The sequence below is a fragment of the Triturus cristatus genome, chromosome 7 (genome assembly GCF_964204655.1).
Source record: "Triturus cristatus chromosome 7, aTriCri1.1, whole genome shotgun sequence".
Classification (NCBI taxonomy): domain Eukaryota; kingdom Metazoa; phylum Chordata; class Amphibia; order Caudata; family Salamandridae; genus Triturus; species Triturus cristatus.
The window spans coordinates 776,836,585-776,855,365 of record NC_140590.1 but is presented as its reverse complement, the minus strand read 5'-3'; the positions used below and the strand labels follow the sequence as shown (position 1 = coordinate 776,855,365).

At 50.8% G+C, this 18,781-nt stretch overlaps 1 protein-coding gene across 1 annotated transcript in view; it reads left to right on the top strand.

The window, feature by feature from the left end:
* Positions 1 to 18,781, top strand: part of CCDC57 (coiled-coil domain containing 57) — a 742,721-nt gene that overhangs the window by 296,004 nt on the left and 427,936 nt on the right. Inside the window, exon 8 of the mRNA XM_085617570.1 lies at positions 3,792 to 3,950. Coding sequence (XP_085473696.1) covers positions 3,792 to 3,950 — 159 coding nt within the window. The remainder of the gene's footprint in view (positions 1 to 3,791; positions 3,951 to 18,781) is intronic.

The following is an 18,781-nucleotide window of genomic DNA, read 5'->3' as shown; positions in this document are numbered from 1 at the left end:
TGCATTCTCGCATGTACATCCGGGGAGCACAATATAGCATCTAATCATACGTGGCGATCGTGCATCACAGGGAAAAATGAGTAGTCCCTCTCCCCAGGGTGTTGGGCCCTCCAGGAGTCTCTAAGCCACCATCGCTGTAGCCACTGTTGGCGCGTCTCCGCTAGTCTATGTATTGGAGCATCAGGAAGTGGGGTATGAGAGCGGTTCAGCACAGTGTCAGTAATACAATTAAAGTCTCCGCCTAATCGCGCTGAACCCGTCAGCACAGGGGAAAGCGTGCCAGAACGTTGGGCCAGAAATGCGGGTTGTTCTGTATTAGGAGCATATAAGCTCCCAAGTATTATATCTCTGCCATCTAATCATCCAGACACTACCACAAATCTCCCCTAAGGGTCTATTATCTGTCGTGTGCCCTGAAAGGGCACTCCTGCCCTCACCCAGATCAGGACTCCCCTGGCGAAGGCTGAATAGCTGGTATAAAACACTTGCCCCCTTCATCGATATTGGAGCGCAGCCCCTTCTGTTGCCAACTAGTGGGTCTCTTGCAGTAGCGCAATTTGTACCCCACTCCTGATCAGGTATGCATGTATTTTGTGCTGGCGCTGCATAGTGTACATTCCAAGATATACATTTAATATCTACGGGGGGGGTGCCATTGTGTGAAGTGAATTACGTCCTTAGTGGCTTTTCTAAGAGTATCACACCTGGCCCCAAACAACAACCCCTTATCAAAATGAACACCCCAACTCCCCCTCCCAAAGACAGGGACCCAGAAACTAGTTCCCATCCAAACTAAAACTACGTATTAGAACTTTGTCTGTTAGTGGTGGGGGTATGTAGCTTACCCTACAGGGCCCGGAGCACCACCAGGCCGTACCCCCTTGTATCTTGGCTTGATCAGTAGCCCCGGTTCATATGTAGCCGATCGGCTGCCTCTGTAACATGGGTGGCAGACCCCATAGTTGACCTTGCCGCTTGGATCTCTCTCAGCGTCTTGGAGGTCCTTTGGTTTTCCCCATCGATTGCCCTGCTTAGGCAATGTCGCCCGCCGTCTGAGGTGTGACTTCTGGCAATTCGGGTTCCGAGTCCTCATTCACACTGGCTGCCAGCGAGCTTTCCAATCTGTCCAGTTCAATTTCGCTTTTGCTCGAGCCAAGGCTGGAACCGCCCTGCCTAAGTTCTGCAACTGCCTGCAGTACTTTGCGCCTCTCTGATCGCTACTCCTTGGGAGACGGGGCTCGGTTCGGTTGTTTGCTATTACTCGCTCTCTGCTGTGTCGGGTCTTGGGATGGATTGCGTCGCTCCTGTGCTGGGCGAGAGTCCAGCAATTCCCCTGCCTCCTGCGGGGTAGTAAATAACTGTACCCCATTTGAGTCAGCCACTCGGAGACGTGCCCGAAACAACATTGCGTACGGGATCTGTAATTGCAGAAGCTTCTTTTGAGGGCCAAGAATGACGCCCTTTGACACTGTACCTCTCTGGTGAAGTCGGGAAAATCATTATCCTGTGGTTATCCATCTGTAGGTCTTGTCTTTGGCGGGCATGATGGAAAATATGGTCTCGAACCATGAAGTGGAGGAGTTGCGCCACAATTGGGCGAGGGGGGGCTCCCGGCTTTGGCCGTCTGGCTGGGACTCTGTGAGCTCTCTCCAGGGCATAGAAAGGGGAAAGTCCCTCCCGGGCCACTTCTGTTTTGAACCAGTCCTCAAGGAAACGCACCATATCCATGCCCTCCACTCACTCCAGTACTCCCACTATTCGTTTGTTGTTTCTACGGGATCTGCCTTCTCTGTACTCTGCTCGTACCTCTAGTATTTTGACCTTAACTTCCACCGCTCTGAGAGATTTTTGTAGAGCAGTCACCGCTCCCGAAATGTCAGTGAGGTTCTTTTTCGGTAACTGCAACACGTTCCTTGAGTTTGCGGTGGTCATCTTTCAGCAGACTGAGCTCCGTCCCTATTGTGTCGATTTTCATCTCCAGCGCCTCCCTGGAAGCCGTGATGACCTGCATGATGTCTGTCGGAGTGAGCCTCGTGGGATTGGCATCTTTCACCGCCTCCCCTGTGTCATCATCTTCTTCCATCAGATTCCCCCCCCCCACTTCCCCCCCCCCGTTCCCCATATTTAGGGCATTCTACCCCTTTTTCTGGGGAACTTCCCCATGCTCCACTCCCAGCACTCTCTTGTTGGGCCCCTGGGTATCCACTCGTTTAGAAGGAGACCAGGCCGTGTCCTCTGCTGCTTCTTGGGTATGAGAACCAGTGCCGTTATTGCCTATTACTGCATCAAACAAGTAGGCAGTGCAATCAACTGAGCTGGCAAGGTCTATTCCGTCCGTCAGCAAGTCCTAGACCTCGGGGTCAGGATACCCAAACAGTGGCAACTCTTCAGCCCCTCTCTGCCAGCCGGCATTAGATTCACTCAGCCCCCTCTGATATCAGCCTGGCGTTCCCTTTTGTGCTATTTTCCGACTCACTCCCGCCCCTCGGTGAACACAGACCAATCTTACTATGTTTACCAGAGAGAGCACATGCACTTTAGTACTGACCAGCAGTGGTAAAGTGCCCAGAGTCATAAAACCAATAGCAACGGGTCAGAAAAAATACAGGAGGAAGGCAAAAAGTTCTGGGATGACCCTGCAAAAAGGGCCAAGTCCAACACTGAGCAAATCATTTTCTCTTTTCAGAAGAAAAATAATAATAGGAAGAGTGTTTCCATAGACATCGTAGTGAACTGCTGCACTGTTGCTTTAAGCCAGTCACGGATCTTCAGTCCCCTCTTTTTGGGTTGGACCGTGAACACATCTCGGCCCTCCAATTATTTTTTCACAAACTTTTTATTTTCAAAGTATGTCATACTTTCTACATTATTTAAACCTTTTCTGAAAGGGAGGCGCCTAAATGAATCATTTTGTCTTTCAGTTGACTTCATAGAGCCTATTTCTGACAGATGGTCGGTCAGTATGGGTCACAGAGGTAAATTTATTGTCCCCGTTGGTTTGTTGTTTTGGATTTTTCTCTGTTGTGCTCGGGCTACCAACAGTATGATGTGAGAGCTGCTACTGGGCTGGGTGGGGCCAGGCATTTATTAAGTTGCTGAAAATTAATGCTTTACTCTAGTGTAGTGCCCAGTGCAGTCTAGGACTGTTGGCGATGTTTTAGTCCATCTGGATAACACACCTGACACCCAGTCATTCGCTTTCTGTGCCTTTTCTCCTCACCCCTTTAACATTGTGGAGTTCCCTCGACTTCGAGGAAGACCTGTGACACCAAGCTTCAACAGAGAGGCAGGTCTGTGAGTTGATATTCAGACGGGGCCCTTGATATTGAGAGAGTGCTACATTTGCGACCCTCAACATTGAAGAATGTCAGTGACATTAGGCAGAGAGCCCGTGTAGGACACACAGTATCCTGACTTCCATTCTCTGGAGACCGTGTCTTTTTTGATCCTGTAAAGGCACAGTATTGAGTTATGATTGTTTCAGTAAAGAGCAGCTTATTTCCTGATCCTCTCAGGGCGCACCTCTTCCTTCAGGACACAATGTTCATTGTTGTCTTCTCAAAGCATACTGTCCTATTTTTCATGATCTCCACCAGACACACCATCCCGTTCATCTCTGATGCTTACAGTCACACCAGGAAGAGTGTAGTCAGTGAAGGGCTACATAAGGGCTTCTGCTGCTTGCAACTGAATGCGAGTCTGATCTTTGCTATTAGGTGTGCTTTGCAACTGTTTTGTATGATCTGAAGAGCTTCAGTGTACAACAGGTTTGACAAGTATATGTTTTTCAGGCTTCAAGGTGAAATGCAGACCCTGAAAAGTGCCTGGGATGCACACATTGCACAAATCTCCAGTGAAACGGTGTCTAAGGATCTTCAACTTCAGTCTATGCAGGAAGAGGAAATGAAGCTGAAAACGCAGTTGGCGCGATGCCATCAGGACGTGGAGAGGTAAAGGGAGTACTTGGGGAGTGAAAAGAAACCATGTGCCTCCGCACTTCAAGGCCGCTGGTGATTACCTATGTCATCCTCTCTTCGCCCCTTTGCATTGCTCCCTTTCATGCCCAGTGTTTGTCACCTCACAAAATTCCCTAACCCTCTCTTATTTCTCCTCTGTCAGCTTGTCCCCTAACTTAAAAAACTCTTTCCTGCCCTATGTCTCACTTCTGCCATTTCCTCCTCTCGCTTGACCGCTTCCTGCTTAATTGACCTCTGACCGGATCTAACCCTCTTTCTTGACTTCTTCCTTGTCCACACCTCTTCACCTAATCTGTGCCCCTTCCCTTATTTACCCCACTCTCTTACATCCACTTCTTTCCTCTGCCCTTCACCCACCAACCAGTTGTCTACCCTGTCATATTGCTCTAAACACGAAAGGCCCTGGATGCACAGCAATGGTTGCCTCCCAATAGGGAATCTTGCAAATATACAGGTGGCTGTTTACTCAGTGGTTTGGAGCGGAAGCTCTGTGATTAGCATGAGAGTAGATTAGCACCGGGTTGGGGGTTTCTGTCTTTCCATTTGATCCTTAAAGAAAACTATCTTATGTTGTATATTAACTCTTTCACCTTCGCAGATTACGTTCTTAACATATATGCCAGTTTGTGTATATGTTTCATGATGTTAGTTAGTAATGTGTGCATCACACAATGTCTATTTCAGTCATAGTGAGGTTTTAGAAGTCTCACTTTACATTACGTACGTTGTCATATAGAACAAGTTACTTACCTTCGGTAACACCTTATCTGTTAGAGACTCTATCTAGTCGCATTTTGCTTACCTGAGAATTCTCCCCAGGCGTCAGACTGGATCTGGAACTTTTTCGTGAGCACATCTCTGCACGCCGGTAGGTGGCGTCGTTCAACTCCACTTGGCATTGTGACGTGCGTGTGACTATATAGGAGCCACATCAACGCACTGACGTCTGTTTATTTGTGCAACTTTCCACCCCAGTAGTTTTGAAAAACACTAACTACTGGTGTGGAAAGAAGGCTTGGGATTCAGAATATAGATTTGCAGGAATCTCTAGAGCTGGCAAGTTCTATTTTGTTATCTGGGAGTTTAAAGAGCCAGTGTTTTATGTCAATCTTTGATCTTTACTATACTCCAGCTAAGATCGCAAAATGGAAGTCGGGAAGGGGGGATAAATGCGCACGGTGTGGTGAGATAGCAGCGGATGCTGCACATATGTTTTGTTTGTGCTCGTCATTGGCCCCCCTCCTTTGTGATATGCAATCTTTTCTGAATTCCTCCCTAGACTTATCGGTAATTCTTAATCCGGGCTTAGTCCTGTTTGGTAATGAGTTCGATTTATCAATTAGTAGAAGGCCAGCACCACAAAGGGTTTTTTTATTTTTATGTATGGCTGTGATGCGCCTTTGTATAACTTCAAAGTGGCTAAGCCCGGACCCACCCCTTTTTTCCGAATGGAGGTCTAGGATCCTTGCTCTATATCATATGGAAATGGCGCTTTATAAATTGAAGGGTCATAGAAGAAAGCAATTTGGTGAGCAAATATGGGCACCGATAACAGATTGATTGTGAATAGCGACAAATGTTTAAAACGCTGGGAATTTATGCTTGATTTGATATGTATAAAGTGTGGTTATTATGTAATTCATATGTAATCTGACACTTCTGAATAAAAGTAAAAAAAAAAAAAAAAAAAAACTACTGGTGTGGACAACTAGGGCCCTGAAAGAGGACCAGCCCTGTCTCTAGCAATCCATTCGCAGAGCGGGGAGGATGGGTGTGTCGGTAAGGAATCTGCCGCCAGATGTTCTCAATTGGATAAGTGTAATTGAAGATAGGCAACTTGTTCATCTGATAGAGACTTCTAGCACAGATCAGATTCCTTACCTTAGAATAGATACCCAAGCCATACCTCACCAGAGGTGGGTCTGCAAAACTATTTCACACTAGAAAGTCCTGCAGGACTGAACGAGCAATGTTCCCATCCAGACTGATTGTCCAGGCAATAATGCTTCATGAACGCGTGTAGAAAAGCCCACGTTGCTGCCTGGCAGATGTCCAGGACTGGAACTTCGTTTGCTAATGCAGTTGTCACAGCCTTCACTCTGGTGGAATGAACACGCAAGCCCTCAAAGGGTTTCTTCTTGGCCATTCCATAGCAGGTCTTAATGCAGAGTACGTTCTATCAGAATATGGTCTGTTTCTGGATGTCCTTTCCTTTATTCTCTCCGACATACCCCATGAAGAGTTGCTCGTCCACCCGGAACTCTTTTGTACAGTTAAGGTAGAACACAACAATGCAGTGAAGTCGCTCCTCTTTCATAGAGGGATGTGGCAGAAAGTAATAGATAGGCAGGGTGATGGACTGGCCTACATGAAAGGGAGTGACGACTTTCAGCAGGAAGGATTCTCTAGTGCAAAGAACCAGGTTGTCTGGGTAGATGTTCAGGTACGGGAGCTTAGATAATAAAGCCCGAAGCTCACTAACCCTCCGGATAGAGGTTATTGCCACAAGGAAGGCAATCTTGATGGTAAGGATCCTGAGAGGACAGTTGTGCAGTGGCTCAAAAGAAGCGCATATATGAAAGGTGAGCACCTGATTAAGGTCCCACTGATGAATGATGAAGGTGGAAACGTGTTGCAGACCTTTCAGAAACCTATACACAACATGGGATATGAACAGGGAAGGCTGATCTAGTATTCACAGAAAGGCTGAAATGGCAGAAAGATAACCCTTTAAGGTACCCAAAGCAGAGACTCTTGCTTTGAGAGAGGGGAGCAGAAAGAGGGTCAACCTGTCTCTGCACACCATGCCATAAATGTGCCCCAATAACAGGCGTATACCGTCCTGGTAGGGGGGACACCTTGCTGCCAAGATAACATTGCAGACTTCATGTGGAATGTTGAAAGCTGTCAACTGTCGCCGCTCAATCTCCACACATGAAGGTGGAGTGTTGACAGGTTTGATTGGAGAACCCTCCCCTGCTGCTGCAACAGAAGAACCTCCCAAAGGGGTAGACTGATCAGAGGACCAATGGCCATGCTCAACAGCTCAGGATACCAAGCTCTCTGAGCTCAGTCCAGAGCCAAAAGGATACCTTCTTGAGAACTCTGGGCAGGAGTGTAATGAGCGGAAAGGTGAGTAGGAGACCTGAGCTTCGCTCGGGACAAAAAGTGTCTCCCAGTCAGAGCCACCTTAGAAACTCCAGTGCGCAAACAGTCGTAAACAGTCTAACCAAGGATTCACCCACTCTTGAAAGAGACCTTGCACTACCTCCGAATTGAAATGTCATTCATGATCCGCTAGGCATTTTTGGATGAATTAGTCGGCCCTGGTGTTCAGAGAGCCCGCTAGGTGTTGAAGCACCAGGGACATGCCCTGCTGTTCAAGCCATGTCTAGAGGCGCGGGGCCTCTTGAAAAAGGGTCTTCTACCCCACCCTGCCCTGTTCGTTTTAATAGCACATAGCAGTGTTATTGTCCATGAACACCTCCCCTAACCTTCCCTTGATGGAGGTTAGAAAGGGTTTCAATGGCAGTCTGATCACCAGGAAATCCAGTAAATTGATGTGGAGTCCAAATTCTGCCGGAAACCAAGAGGACTCTGATCTCCACCTCTCCCAAATGGATGCCGCATCCCAGGAGTGACACATCTGTCACTACTGTCAGATCTGTTTGAGGGAGGGCTGACCCAATCGTGGTTCATCAGCCATCACTGCAGTTCTTTTGAATGTCCCTCCGAGATCTGGACCATGTCGGAGAGATTTCCCTGATGCTGTGCATACTGAAACTTCAGGTCCCACTGCAAAGCCCAAATATGCCAGTGGGCGTGAATCACAAGCAGAATGCAGGAGGCCATGAGGCTCAGCAACCTCAGTCAGTCTCACCGAAACCCAGTGTAGAGGCTGATACATCAGTATCATAGCCTGAATATCGAGAGGATAAGCCTTAAACTGCACCGTGTTCAGAACGGCTCTGATGAAAGGGAGCATCTGAGAGGGAGTCCGGTGTGACTTTGGAATGTTGGAAGTGAACCCCAGAAAGCGCAGGAGGTCCGCCATAGTCTGTATGTGGGAGACGACTGCCTGGTACATGCCCGCATTCAACAGCCAGTCATCAGGACTGTGCAAGCCTGGTACCGGTGAGCTCCACAGATGAGCCGCAACCACGCCATCACCTTGGTGGGCACCAGAGGGGTGCTGGTAAGGCCAAAAAGGAGCGCGGCAAACTAAAAGTGCTTGTGTGCTACCTTGAACCACAGGTAATGCCTGTGAGCAGGCAGAATGGGAATGTGAAACTATGTGTCCAGCAAGTCAAATTCTAATATCCATTCTCCCTGGTCAGACAGAACTTGAACGAGCATGAGCATTATGAATTACTCCTTTTTAGGTTTAACTTTGTTTTTATTGGCATTCAGCAATAGTATAATAAACATTTCCATAAGCCTGTAATATGCTGTTTGCTATACGGAGCTGTCTACCATGCATATTCATCCTTAACATGCGATAACTGGGCGACCCCAACATGGCCTCGGGGGGGCCTACTAAAATGTCCAGAATGACACTATATAGCCCGGCATCTCGCGCCAACTCTGCAATAGCAATGCCTTTGAAGAAGAAAAGTAAAAAAATACCAAAAAAAGGGAAGAACAGAACCCCTCCCCCTCCCTCGAACTGGTGTGCTTGCGAATGGCTGATCTAACCACTATTAGCGGTGCAATCATACATGCACTGCCACAGTACTAGGTCGGAAATGCAGTGCCCGTCAGGCGGAGAAGGCGCAGGTATCTAGGGCATGCGATTTAATTAATTTCAGTTGACAATAGTGAAAGTAGCGGTTGCCAGGTTTTCATTGAAGCTTGTCATGGAGTTAGTGAGTGCGTTCCATACCCAAGATATACCAAAGCCTGTGTAGCCACCCTAAATATGTCGGCTTCACCCGCGTTCCCCAATGCGATAAGATGTTTTGGAGAGTCTCCCCCAATGTCAACCCCATTTGTTTCCCCTTGCGGGACCTTAGTGGATACATCAGCGGGTTAGGTAGGCCCAAGACCACGTAAGCTGGGAATCTCGGGATCTGCGTGTCAAATTGGCGATCGTCCAGTATTGCTGTTCAATAACTCCTCAATTCTGTGCATTCCCATAATAAGTGTACAATGTGTCATCTGCCCCGCACCCACACCAACAAGTTGGGCTGCAATTAGGGGTTCCCCCTTTTAAGACGGACCGGAGTCAAGTACCAGTACATAGCCACTTTAACTTCCGTCTCCCTGCTAGCAGTATTGCGTGCTGTGTGGGTAGCACTGTAGTAGATATCAGTCCACTCCTTTGCTCTGAGGTCTCTCCCCAATTCTCCCACCCATCTCCTCTGACCGGCCATGTATTCTTTTGGGGCTTGAGGGCGTAACACATCATATAGCTCAGAGATCATTTTCTTATGTTCTTCTATGTAAAGCCATTTTTCAAATTTCGTCCGCTTCCGAGAGACCTTCGGTAGCACCTCCGTATTGAGTAACCATTGTCTTAGTTGCAGATAGTGAAACTGTTCGGTCTCTGGGATGCCATATTCTGCACATATGTCCTGGAAGGATAGTATCCCCTCCAAATCGAAGAAGTGCCCTGCTGCCTTGCATACCGCCTCCCTCTATCTCGGGAACGCCCTTTCGTCAGCTCCCGGGGGTAAAGTCCTTGTTGTTGAGTATGGGAGTCATGGGCAAAGGGAAAGAGGACAGCCCCTTCTTAATGGTGACCCCGTCCCAAACTCGAAGCACCGTGTGCGTGATGGGAGAGCCCCTGAGATTGGGAGGTCGATCCTCACGTTTAATGAAGGGGTACCCTGGGCCCCCACCAATGGCTGCCAAGTCCTGGTACAAGGCTATATTTTGGCCCTGGTACTGGATCGGTTGTTTCGCTCTGGCCTGCCGGAGAATGCGTTCCTTTAGGGGGTAGTCCGGCAAGAAGGCAAGGATATTCGGTGTTGGCACCGGGGCCCTCCGGGGCAAACCAACTCTGTGGGCTCTATCAATGCGGATCTCCGTGTCTTCTGAGTCCCGAGCATCTCTCAAAACAGGGCCTGTAGGTATTGGACCATGTTTGTGTCTTCTGCATCCGATGGAACTCCCCGGACACGTATGTTATTCTGCTGAGAGCGGTTTTTAACATCCTCCGTATGTGCCTTGAGGTCGATTTGCTGTTCTCGCAAGTGGAGCACCTCCTGCTGGAGTTGTCACATCCTCATCCCTTGTTTGCTCCTGATCCTCTATCGCGGCCACTCGGTCTACTACAGTATCCACGTCTCTTCGGATCTCTCTCACTTCCCCCACCACTTTGCTTTTCAGAGTCTGAAAATCGTCCTGCAAGGTGTTGAATAATGTCTCTAGAAAAGCACGGGTTATCGGGCCCTCCGCCCCCTCTACATCGGAATTCGGTTTGATGAGCATGTCCTTCTTGGTTCGCTGCGTCGTCATGGCGGGAGCTGACAAAGCGGGTCTGTGGCTGAGAGCCCCCGCCCCGAATGCAGCGGGGGCCGCCTATAGCGTCTTGTCCGCTGAAGCTTGGCACACCGCCCTCTTCCCTTCAGTTTCCTAGGTTTCACCGCTTCACTTTTGAAGGTGTCCCCAGTGAAGGCCCTCCGCTCCTGTCTACCTTTCCATAGGTCGGCTGTAGGTTGCCGTTGCTCTGATGAGCCAATGTGGGCAGTGTCGCTTTGGTTCCGAGCTCCTGCGCGGCTGCGGAGGCTGAGCACACGATGGTATGTTTAAGTCTTTCTCGTAATGTGGTGTGTCTCTCCCGAGGGTCTGACAGTGCCCCTATTCCTGAACGATCTGGCGCCCTGGGGTCCCAAAAGGCCTCGGTCTCCTGCCAGTGGCTTCCGTTGCTGTCCCCCTGCTCTGAGTTGGGCCTTCCTTCTTCAGCCACTTCGTCCTCGCTTTAGTGCAAGCTAACCTGGGTACTCTGTATGAGGGCTGCCTACAGCCCTCCCGCTCCAGCCTCCGGAGTGGGGTCACGCACAGACCCGGGGCCCCAGAGCCTGCGCCGTCTCCTGTCTATGCGTGCCGGGCTGCTATGGGGCCGTGTTGTCGTTCCCCGAAGCCCCAGCAGTCTCCCGGGCTCCCTTGGGCCACTCAGTAACTGGGCCCCCTATGTGTGAGGCCTCTGGTGTTCCTCCCGCAAGGCCCGAAGGGGGCTGCCATGGTGGTAGCTGGGCCCCCTCTTGTCCCAAATCGATCGATGCCGGGCCCCTCTCCACAGCCTTAGGTGAGGCACCTGCCCTCTTCGCGCTCTCCCCCGTCGCCAGTTACGTCTCCAGTGTGCCAGACGATATCCCTGGCCGATGCCCCGTACGTTCGGCCGTTCACCTGCCCTTGCTTCCTGCAGTTGGGCCCTGCGCCGCTGACTGTCTGATCGTGCTCTAGCCAGGCTCCCTCACTGCTGGGAGCTACTGGCTGTGTGCGGTGTGGCTTGGGTGATGCTGCTGCCTGGGCCATGTGGCTTTTCGGCGGGTCTCCCAGCCACCGGAGCAGGCTCCCGAGGGTGCTCAGCAATGCTGAATGGGCGCCAGCCGATGAGTCTGGCCGCTGCCCCCCTGCGCCACACCCTGCCTCCTTCATCTGCCTTGAAGCCGCTCTTATCGCCTCGTGGCCGCCCAAACGCTCCTGCAGGTCTCTACTGGCTCGCCGGTCCCTGGTAGCAAGGCCCGGGCATCCACGATGGTGGGCAGCCGGTCAACCCCACTCTCCATGACAACACCTTGAAAGGGCATGCCAGCCGACGCGTCTGGCCGAGTCCCGTCACAGCCGGGCCCCCCGTTGACAAAGTCGGCACTTTCTGCACTCCTATCAACTTGCAGGGTGTGCAGTCTCCACGTGGCTCTCCTGCTCCTTGCTTGCCGCTGCCTGCCCACTCCTGTCTCTGTAGCGTCCAAGCCGGTGCGGTGCCGCCGAGGGGTCCCGGAGCGAGTTTCCGCCACCTGCAGTGCCCCCGCCGCTCCACAGATGCTGCCGAGGTACAGGCCCGGTCCGGCTGCCATTTTGATATGCTGCGTCGCAGCTCGTCGTCTGGGGATTAAATTATCTCTCCGGCCCCCAGCCATGGCAAACGCCTAGGCAACGCTACTGCGGGGCTGTGGGAGTGCTCCTCCTTTGTCTCGAAGCGGTAGTGGGGATTAAAACGTACTTTGGGGCAGAGTTGGGCGCCCGGGAGCAAGGAGACGAAGCTAAGCACGTCCTATCCCTTTGCCATCTTGGCCACGCCCCTCAAATTTCGCCTTTTTGAGGGCGAAATAATTGTGGGGGTGCAGGAATAGTGTTAAAGTGGGATTTCTGGTTGGCTAGGGCTTGTGCCTAAGCCAGGCAGAAACCACCACTCTAGTCAGGGCAAGGGAGTTACACGCTGAAGATAACCCCTGCTCACCCCCTTGGTAGCTTGGCAGGAGCAGTCAGTCTTATCCCAGAGGCAATGTGTAAAGCGTTTGCGCAACACACACACAGCAGCAACACTCTAGGCACACCACTAAATAAATTCCACACAAGGCTATATATAAAAATAGCCTTTGTATTATCCAGAACACATTAGAATAGTACTCACACAATATACACTGTGCCAACTGGCATTAGGCAATATTTACAGGGTATTATATACACATGACAGGGCCAATGGGGCCACTGTCAGAACTATCACAATGCACAAATGGTAAATGTAGAACGTAACCAGTAACTACTGGTAAAACACTCCGCATTATATCCTGCAACATAAATCATATTATGCAATCAGTATCATATTAGGTGTAAAACACATTATGCGCCAACCTCATAAGCCTAAACACATTAGACAATAACCTCACAAGTATAAACACATTATGCAATAACCTCCTAAGCAGAAATCACATTAGAGGCATAAATCAGGGTGCATAAATCACATTTATCCTAGGCACCACATAAATCACATTAGGGCCTGGCGCCCTACCAACCCAACACTGACCCTCTGGCCAACTGGCCTTCTCAGAGGGCTCAAATGCCCTATGTCCCAAAATGTCAGGGCTGGCTGCCACTGCAGCAGAATCCAAAGTGCGCAATTGCGCTGGGCTAAAAGTTGCAGCTGCCGCTAATTGCAGTACAACTGTGAAGATAATTGTGGGCACTGGCACTCACTGTGCCCTGGGTTCCCACTGGGACTCTCTGACAAAACGTTCCCCCTTGGTGCAGCTGCCCACTGTCAGGCAGGGCAGCTGTGGCAAAGAATGAGCACCGACAATGTGCCCCGGTTGGCACCAACAATGCTAACTGATTTCTCAGAGAAAGGCCCCCGTTGCAGCTATGCGCTTTCTCTCGCGGTGCAGCTGGAAATTAGGCTTGGGCACCATGGTGCATGTGAAGCCCGATATGGGACTTCCACCACAACTAAATTGCCCCCAACAAGGAAAATAGGCGCAGGCACTACACGTGCCTCGGGAGCGCAAGATCGGCTCCGATCTGCCCCACTCACCGGGCTCTCTGGTTGATTGAAGGCAGGCCGGCACACTTCTCAAGCAGGCCCCGATCACGGGACCTCTTCTGGTCGTGACCTCGCTCTTTGGTGGCTCGCGGCAGCCTCAGGAGCCCGCAAGGCTCCCCCTTCACTAGGTTTTCACCCGGTCCCTCTCCGGGGACACAGGACTTCGGAGAGGAGCCTGCGAGGCTCCGGAAGGTTCCTGCGGTAGGCGGGACATCCTCTCCCTGCTCCGCCGGCATCAAAGGACCCGCCCACAGTCAGGCAAGGCCACCTGGCTTCCTGGTTGCTGCACGATCGCGGTGGCCGCTTCTCCTCTTCTCGGCATAGTGCAGGGTGGGCGCCCGCTACAAATAAAGTAATTGCGGGGTGGGCTCCCACTCTTCTGCACCATAAGCGGGGTGGGCTCCCGCCAATAATTAAAAGCATAAAGCGGGGTGGGCACCCGCTCGAAAGGCAAAATGCGGGGAAATCCCCACGTCTGGATTCCCTCCAAATAGACAGCAGCTCCGCGCTACAGATGCCAGTTCCTTTCTTCTGCTGGCAAATAAAGTTGAGAGCGCTCACAAGGCGCTAGATGTCCAAAGATCCAAGGGGCACAGCTGGGCCCAGGGAGGCCAGCACTCAGGGCTCTCCAGCAGGAAGGCAAGCCCGCGTGGCGGTTCCTCCTGGGTCCCCAGCAGCAGCAAGCCCCCGCAAGTACAGGAACAGCACAACATTTCATGGGGTCACAGCCCCTATATTTATATGGCATATTTGCTTTTTCTGCCCTGGCACAGGGCTTGGGGGAACCAGCAAAAACTGGTTCAGGGGGGAATTGGAGCACTTTGCTTACAAGGCTCCTCTTCCCCTTTGTCAGATGGGGGTTCGTCATCAGACACACCGTAGGGGGCCGGAGCCAGCATTCATTGGGGCAGGCACAATCCTATTCAGGATCAGGGGACTACTCCTCCCACTACTCCAAATGCAGATGTACCATTCAGCCTAGTGTTGACTCACCCTGCCACTCCTGGAGCCACACACACACACACCTCACCAGCCCCTGTCACTCAAAAGCCAGACATGCAATTCACATCAGGCAGGCAGACACATAGCACACAAACGCCATCTTCTAAAAGTGGCATTTCTAAAATAGTTATAATAAATCTGTGCACACCATTGCGCAGCATTTATTATTACCATTTCAAATATACTAAACTTGACCACGCTGCTCCTCTCATATCAGGAATTACCACTGAAACACTTATTAGGGAATCCCCAATTCATTCCTATGGGAGGGTAGCCCCACAGTAGTGAGAAACCAAAATGGCTGATTGTCACTACCAGGACATGTCACACACTTAAGGTACATGTCCTATCTTTTACCTACAATGTACCCTGCCCATAGGGCTAGCTAGGGCCAACCTTAGGGGTGACTGCCATGCAGTAAATGGGGGGGTCACAGACATGGCACACACTTTAGGTGCCACATCACAGCGTCAGTAACACTGCGCGCACAGGCCCTGCAATGGCAGAGGCCTGAGATAGGTTTGAAACGGCTACTTTGGTGGCTGGTGCAATCAGTGCTGCAAGGCCACCAATAGCATTTTATTTACCGGCCCTGGGTATATGAGATACCACTTTACAAGGGACTGACAGGTAAATTAAATAGGCCAAACAGGTGTAGACCAATCTTATCATATTTAACACAGAGAGCACACACACTTTTCACTGGACAGCAGTGCTAAAGTGCCCAGAGTCATAAAACCACCAGCACCATGTCAGAAAAAAAGCTAGGAGAAAGGCAAAAAGTTTAGGGATGACCATGCAAAAAGGGTCAAGTCCAACACATAGGATGAAGGCCTCTGTTCTTTTTGATTCCCAGAAAGTAGCAGGTATAACAAGCATGATATGCTTCTGGCATCAGCACCCTCTCTATGGCTCAGTTTGCCAAGAGAGCCACAACTTCCTGGTGGTGCAAGGAGAGATGGTCCTCCGATATCCTGTCGCAAGTGGGTGACATGGGTGGAGGAGTAGTCACGAAGGGGAGGGACTAGCCCCCTTCAATCAATCTGAAGAACAGAGCGTCTGATGTTATCAAGCTCCAGAGGGACGTATCCTGCCTCCCACTGGGGTTTGGAGGGTGCAGCTACTGTGGAGGAGGTGGTGGACTGACCCTACCTCTTACTGCCCAACCCACAGGGTCTGTGAGTACAGCATCATCGGCCACACAGAGACTGGGAAGCTTCTATACAGTTGTGGCTGGGTTGGTAAAGACATGGCTGGAAGTCCCTTCCGTGGCCACTAAAGGAGCAAAATGTGGACTGGGGATGGCAGGGGCCATGGAAAGGCTCAAGGACCTGGGTTGTAGCTCTGCTATCCTTGAAGCACTCCAGCAGTGAGTCTGCCTTGTCTCCGAAGAGAAGGGAGCCATCAAAGGGCATGTCCATAAGCGATGCTTGGACATCCCCTGAATAGTCGGACGTCGTCAGCCAGGCATGGTGCAGTAAGACCATTGATTAAGAAAGTGGTGTGCCTAGCAAGTCTAGACATGTAATCAGGAGGGGGGGACAGGAGAGCTGGTTATTTAAAGAGGTCCTGTTCTAATGCTCCCAGGGGTCTACATAGGAAAAACAGGTAAGAACAGTTCCTCTAGATGGCCAAATTGGAATAGATCGTTGTTAGTCAGCTGTTAAATCTAATCTGGGAGGGGAAAATTTAAATTTCAGATCTTGTTGCCCTCACACACCTGTTAGGGTGTCATGCTTCATCATTGGGCGCTCCTCGTCGGACCGGCGCTGCAATGTCCAACGGGCCTGGTGGCATCTTTAGCGGAGATCTTTTGATCTGAGAACGCCGTTTATGTGAAGACCATGTGTGGGATTGTGGAGGATAGTAACTCCTAAATAATGTGGGGATTTGAAAGAGCTAAAATAGACCCTGGCCCCTCAATAGTTTTAATTAAGTTAGGTCGGGCTGGGACTAGGTAAAACCAGGGAGGCTACTCATATGATTCTAGGTATCAGGGTAGCCTATAGTTGACAGAGGTCAACATGTTTCGTGTTGTATATGCTCAAATTCGAGCGACACTTCTTCAGGACCGTGGGACCAACCAGAAGTAGATATACCACAATTCTTATAAAGGGGTATTGTCAAGAATTCCTGTCATACAAGGGAAACACGCCCTTATGTAAACAGGAGAGCTGTTACATAACTCAAGGAAAACACGCCCTTATGTAAACAGGAGAGCTGTTACATAACTCAAGGGAAACACGCCCTTATGTAAACAGGAGAGCTGTTACATAACTCAAGGAAAACACGCCCTTATGTAAACAGGAGAGCTGTTACATAACTCAAGGAAACACGCCCTTATGTAAACAGGAGAGCTGTTACATAACTCAAGGAAAACACGCCCTATAAAGGGAGGAACCGGGAGGTACAACGCTGTCGGATATTGTGTTCACACCGACGTACCTGCTTCGTGAAGAGCAGTGTTCAGGAGTGGTGCTCCAGTAAGGCAAGAACGGAGGTAGGTCGAGTCGTTACTCCCTGGGCCGTGTCTTGCCCCATCGTCACCTGTGAAGGACCCGGAAGCTCTACCGGTCAACCATTGAGCTTCGCTTTTTGACTCGGCTGAGTCCAAGCGCAGTGGCGCTTTTGCTGGTTGGAGTCGTAACTCCCAGCCCGACCAGAGACACAGGGACTGCCAGCTGTAACGCACACCAGGAGGTGTTTGCCGCGTTACAGACTCGGAAGTCCACAGGATCGATCGAGCGGCTGCTCTCGGTTCAGTCTTCTTGCTTGTGATTGGGGTATCGGTGACGCATCACCAGGAGGTGACTCCGCGTCCCGGTGCAGTCTGAGGAAGAGGTTGAGCGGCTGCTCCCTTCAGGTAGAGACCCCGGCTGGGTGTTTCCCTGACTCCTCGATTCTCCCCAACACTCTTCGTGCCCCTCACAGCCTACCGATTGGCATTGTCGGCCATTTCATTTCTGCCCTCTGTTGGCATACGCCGGGACCGGCGTATATGCAGAGGACGGTTAGGACCATCCGTGCTGTGGGCTGGTAACGTACTTAGCCTGGAGGATTCCAGTGACTATAACTTGTTTATTCTTTGTATTATATTTGCCTTCATTAAAACAACTAACCCTTCACTAGTGGTTGCGTCCTCATTGTCGTGTCTGTTAAACGATCCTGAGACGTTCAGGGCGTTACAAAATATCCGACCTTAATAACACTAACTGTCTCCCGGTCGATAACAGACATGGCAACACTTGATGATGTGCTGGCTGCTTTAGCGGCCATGCAAGTTGAAGTGGCTGCCTCTAGGCAAGAAACAGCCGATGTAAAAGCCAGACTGGATGCTATCCAATTGGACCTGCTCACGCCCAGCACCTCCCTCACGAATCAGACCCCTGCGGTAGTAGTGGAAATGCCGGTAGCCATCCCCTTGGCGACACCAGAGAGGTACAGTGGGGATCCTAACACAGTGCAGGTATTCCTCACACAAGTGGCGCTACATTTATCGTGCAAACCAAAGGCGTTCCCCACGAGTCAGGCTCGTGTGGCTTTCCTTATATCCTATTTGGCTGGAAACGCGGCACAATGGGCCGTACCTCTGGTGAGCAGGGACGACCCCCTCTTATGTGATTGGGGTGCTTTTCGCGAGGAATTCCTGAAGGTATTCGACAGAAGGGCTGACTCGTACACGGCGGACCGTGAAATGCTTGAGTTGAGACAGGGATCCAACGACCTGGTGCAGTATCTCAACGCGTTCCGAAGGCTGGTTGCGGAAACCAAGTGGCCTGTTGCTAAACAGACGGCGCTCTTCCATCAAGGGCTGTGCGATGAGCTCAAGGACGCCGTGGCTCATATTGACCCTCAACCCAAGACATGTGAGGGCCTTATCAACCTGGTATTACGGCTGGAACATAGGCTAAGTGAAAGAAAGGGGGATCATGGGAGAAAAGGAAAATCCCTTCCATCCTATGTGACGGTGGGAAGTCCTGAAACTTCCACCACATCCAAGGGAGAACCCATGGACATCGGCGCAATACGAGCGAGCCTCACAGCCACGGAGAAAGAGTCACGCCGTAAACAACGATTGTGCCTATATTGTGGCAAAAAAGGCCACTACGTACGTGAATGCCCTGCCAAACCGAAGACGTCACGTTATCGGGCCAACCGGTCGGTAACAGCCGTGGTGGACATACCGGCGGAAAACTAGAGGACTCCAAGACCAGAGAAGGGGCATCTCGGAGTCACTCATCCATCCCTTCACTTTCCAACTCGGTCACTAAGGGACAACGACACCTGTTTATCACGGTGCACGTGGGAGTGCATGACC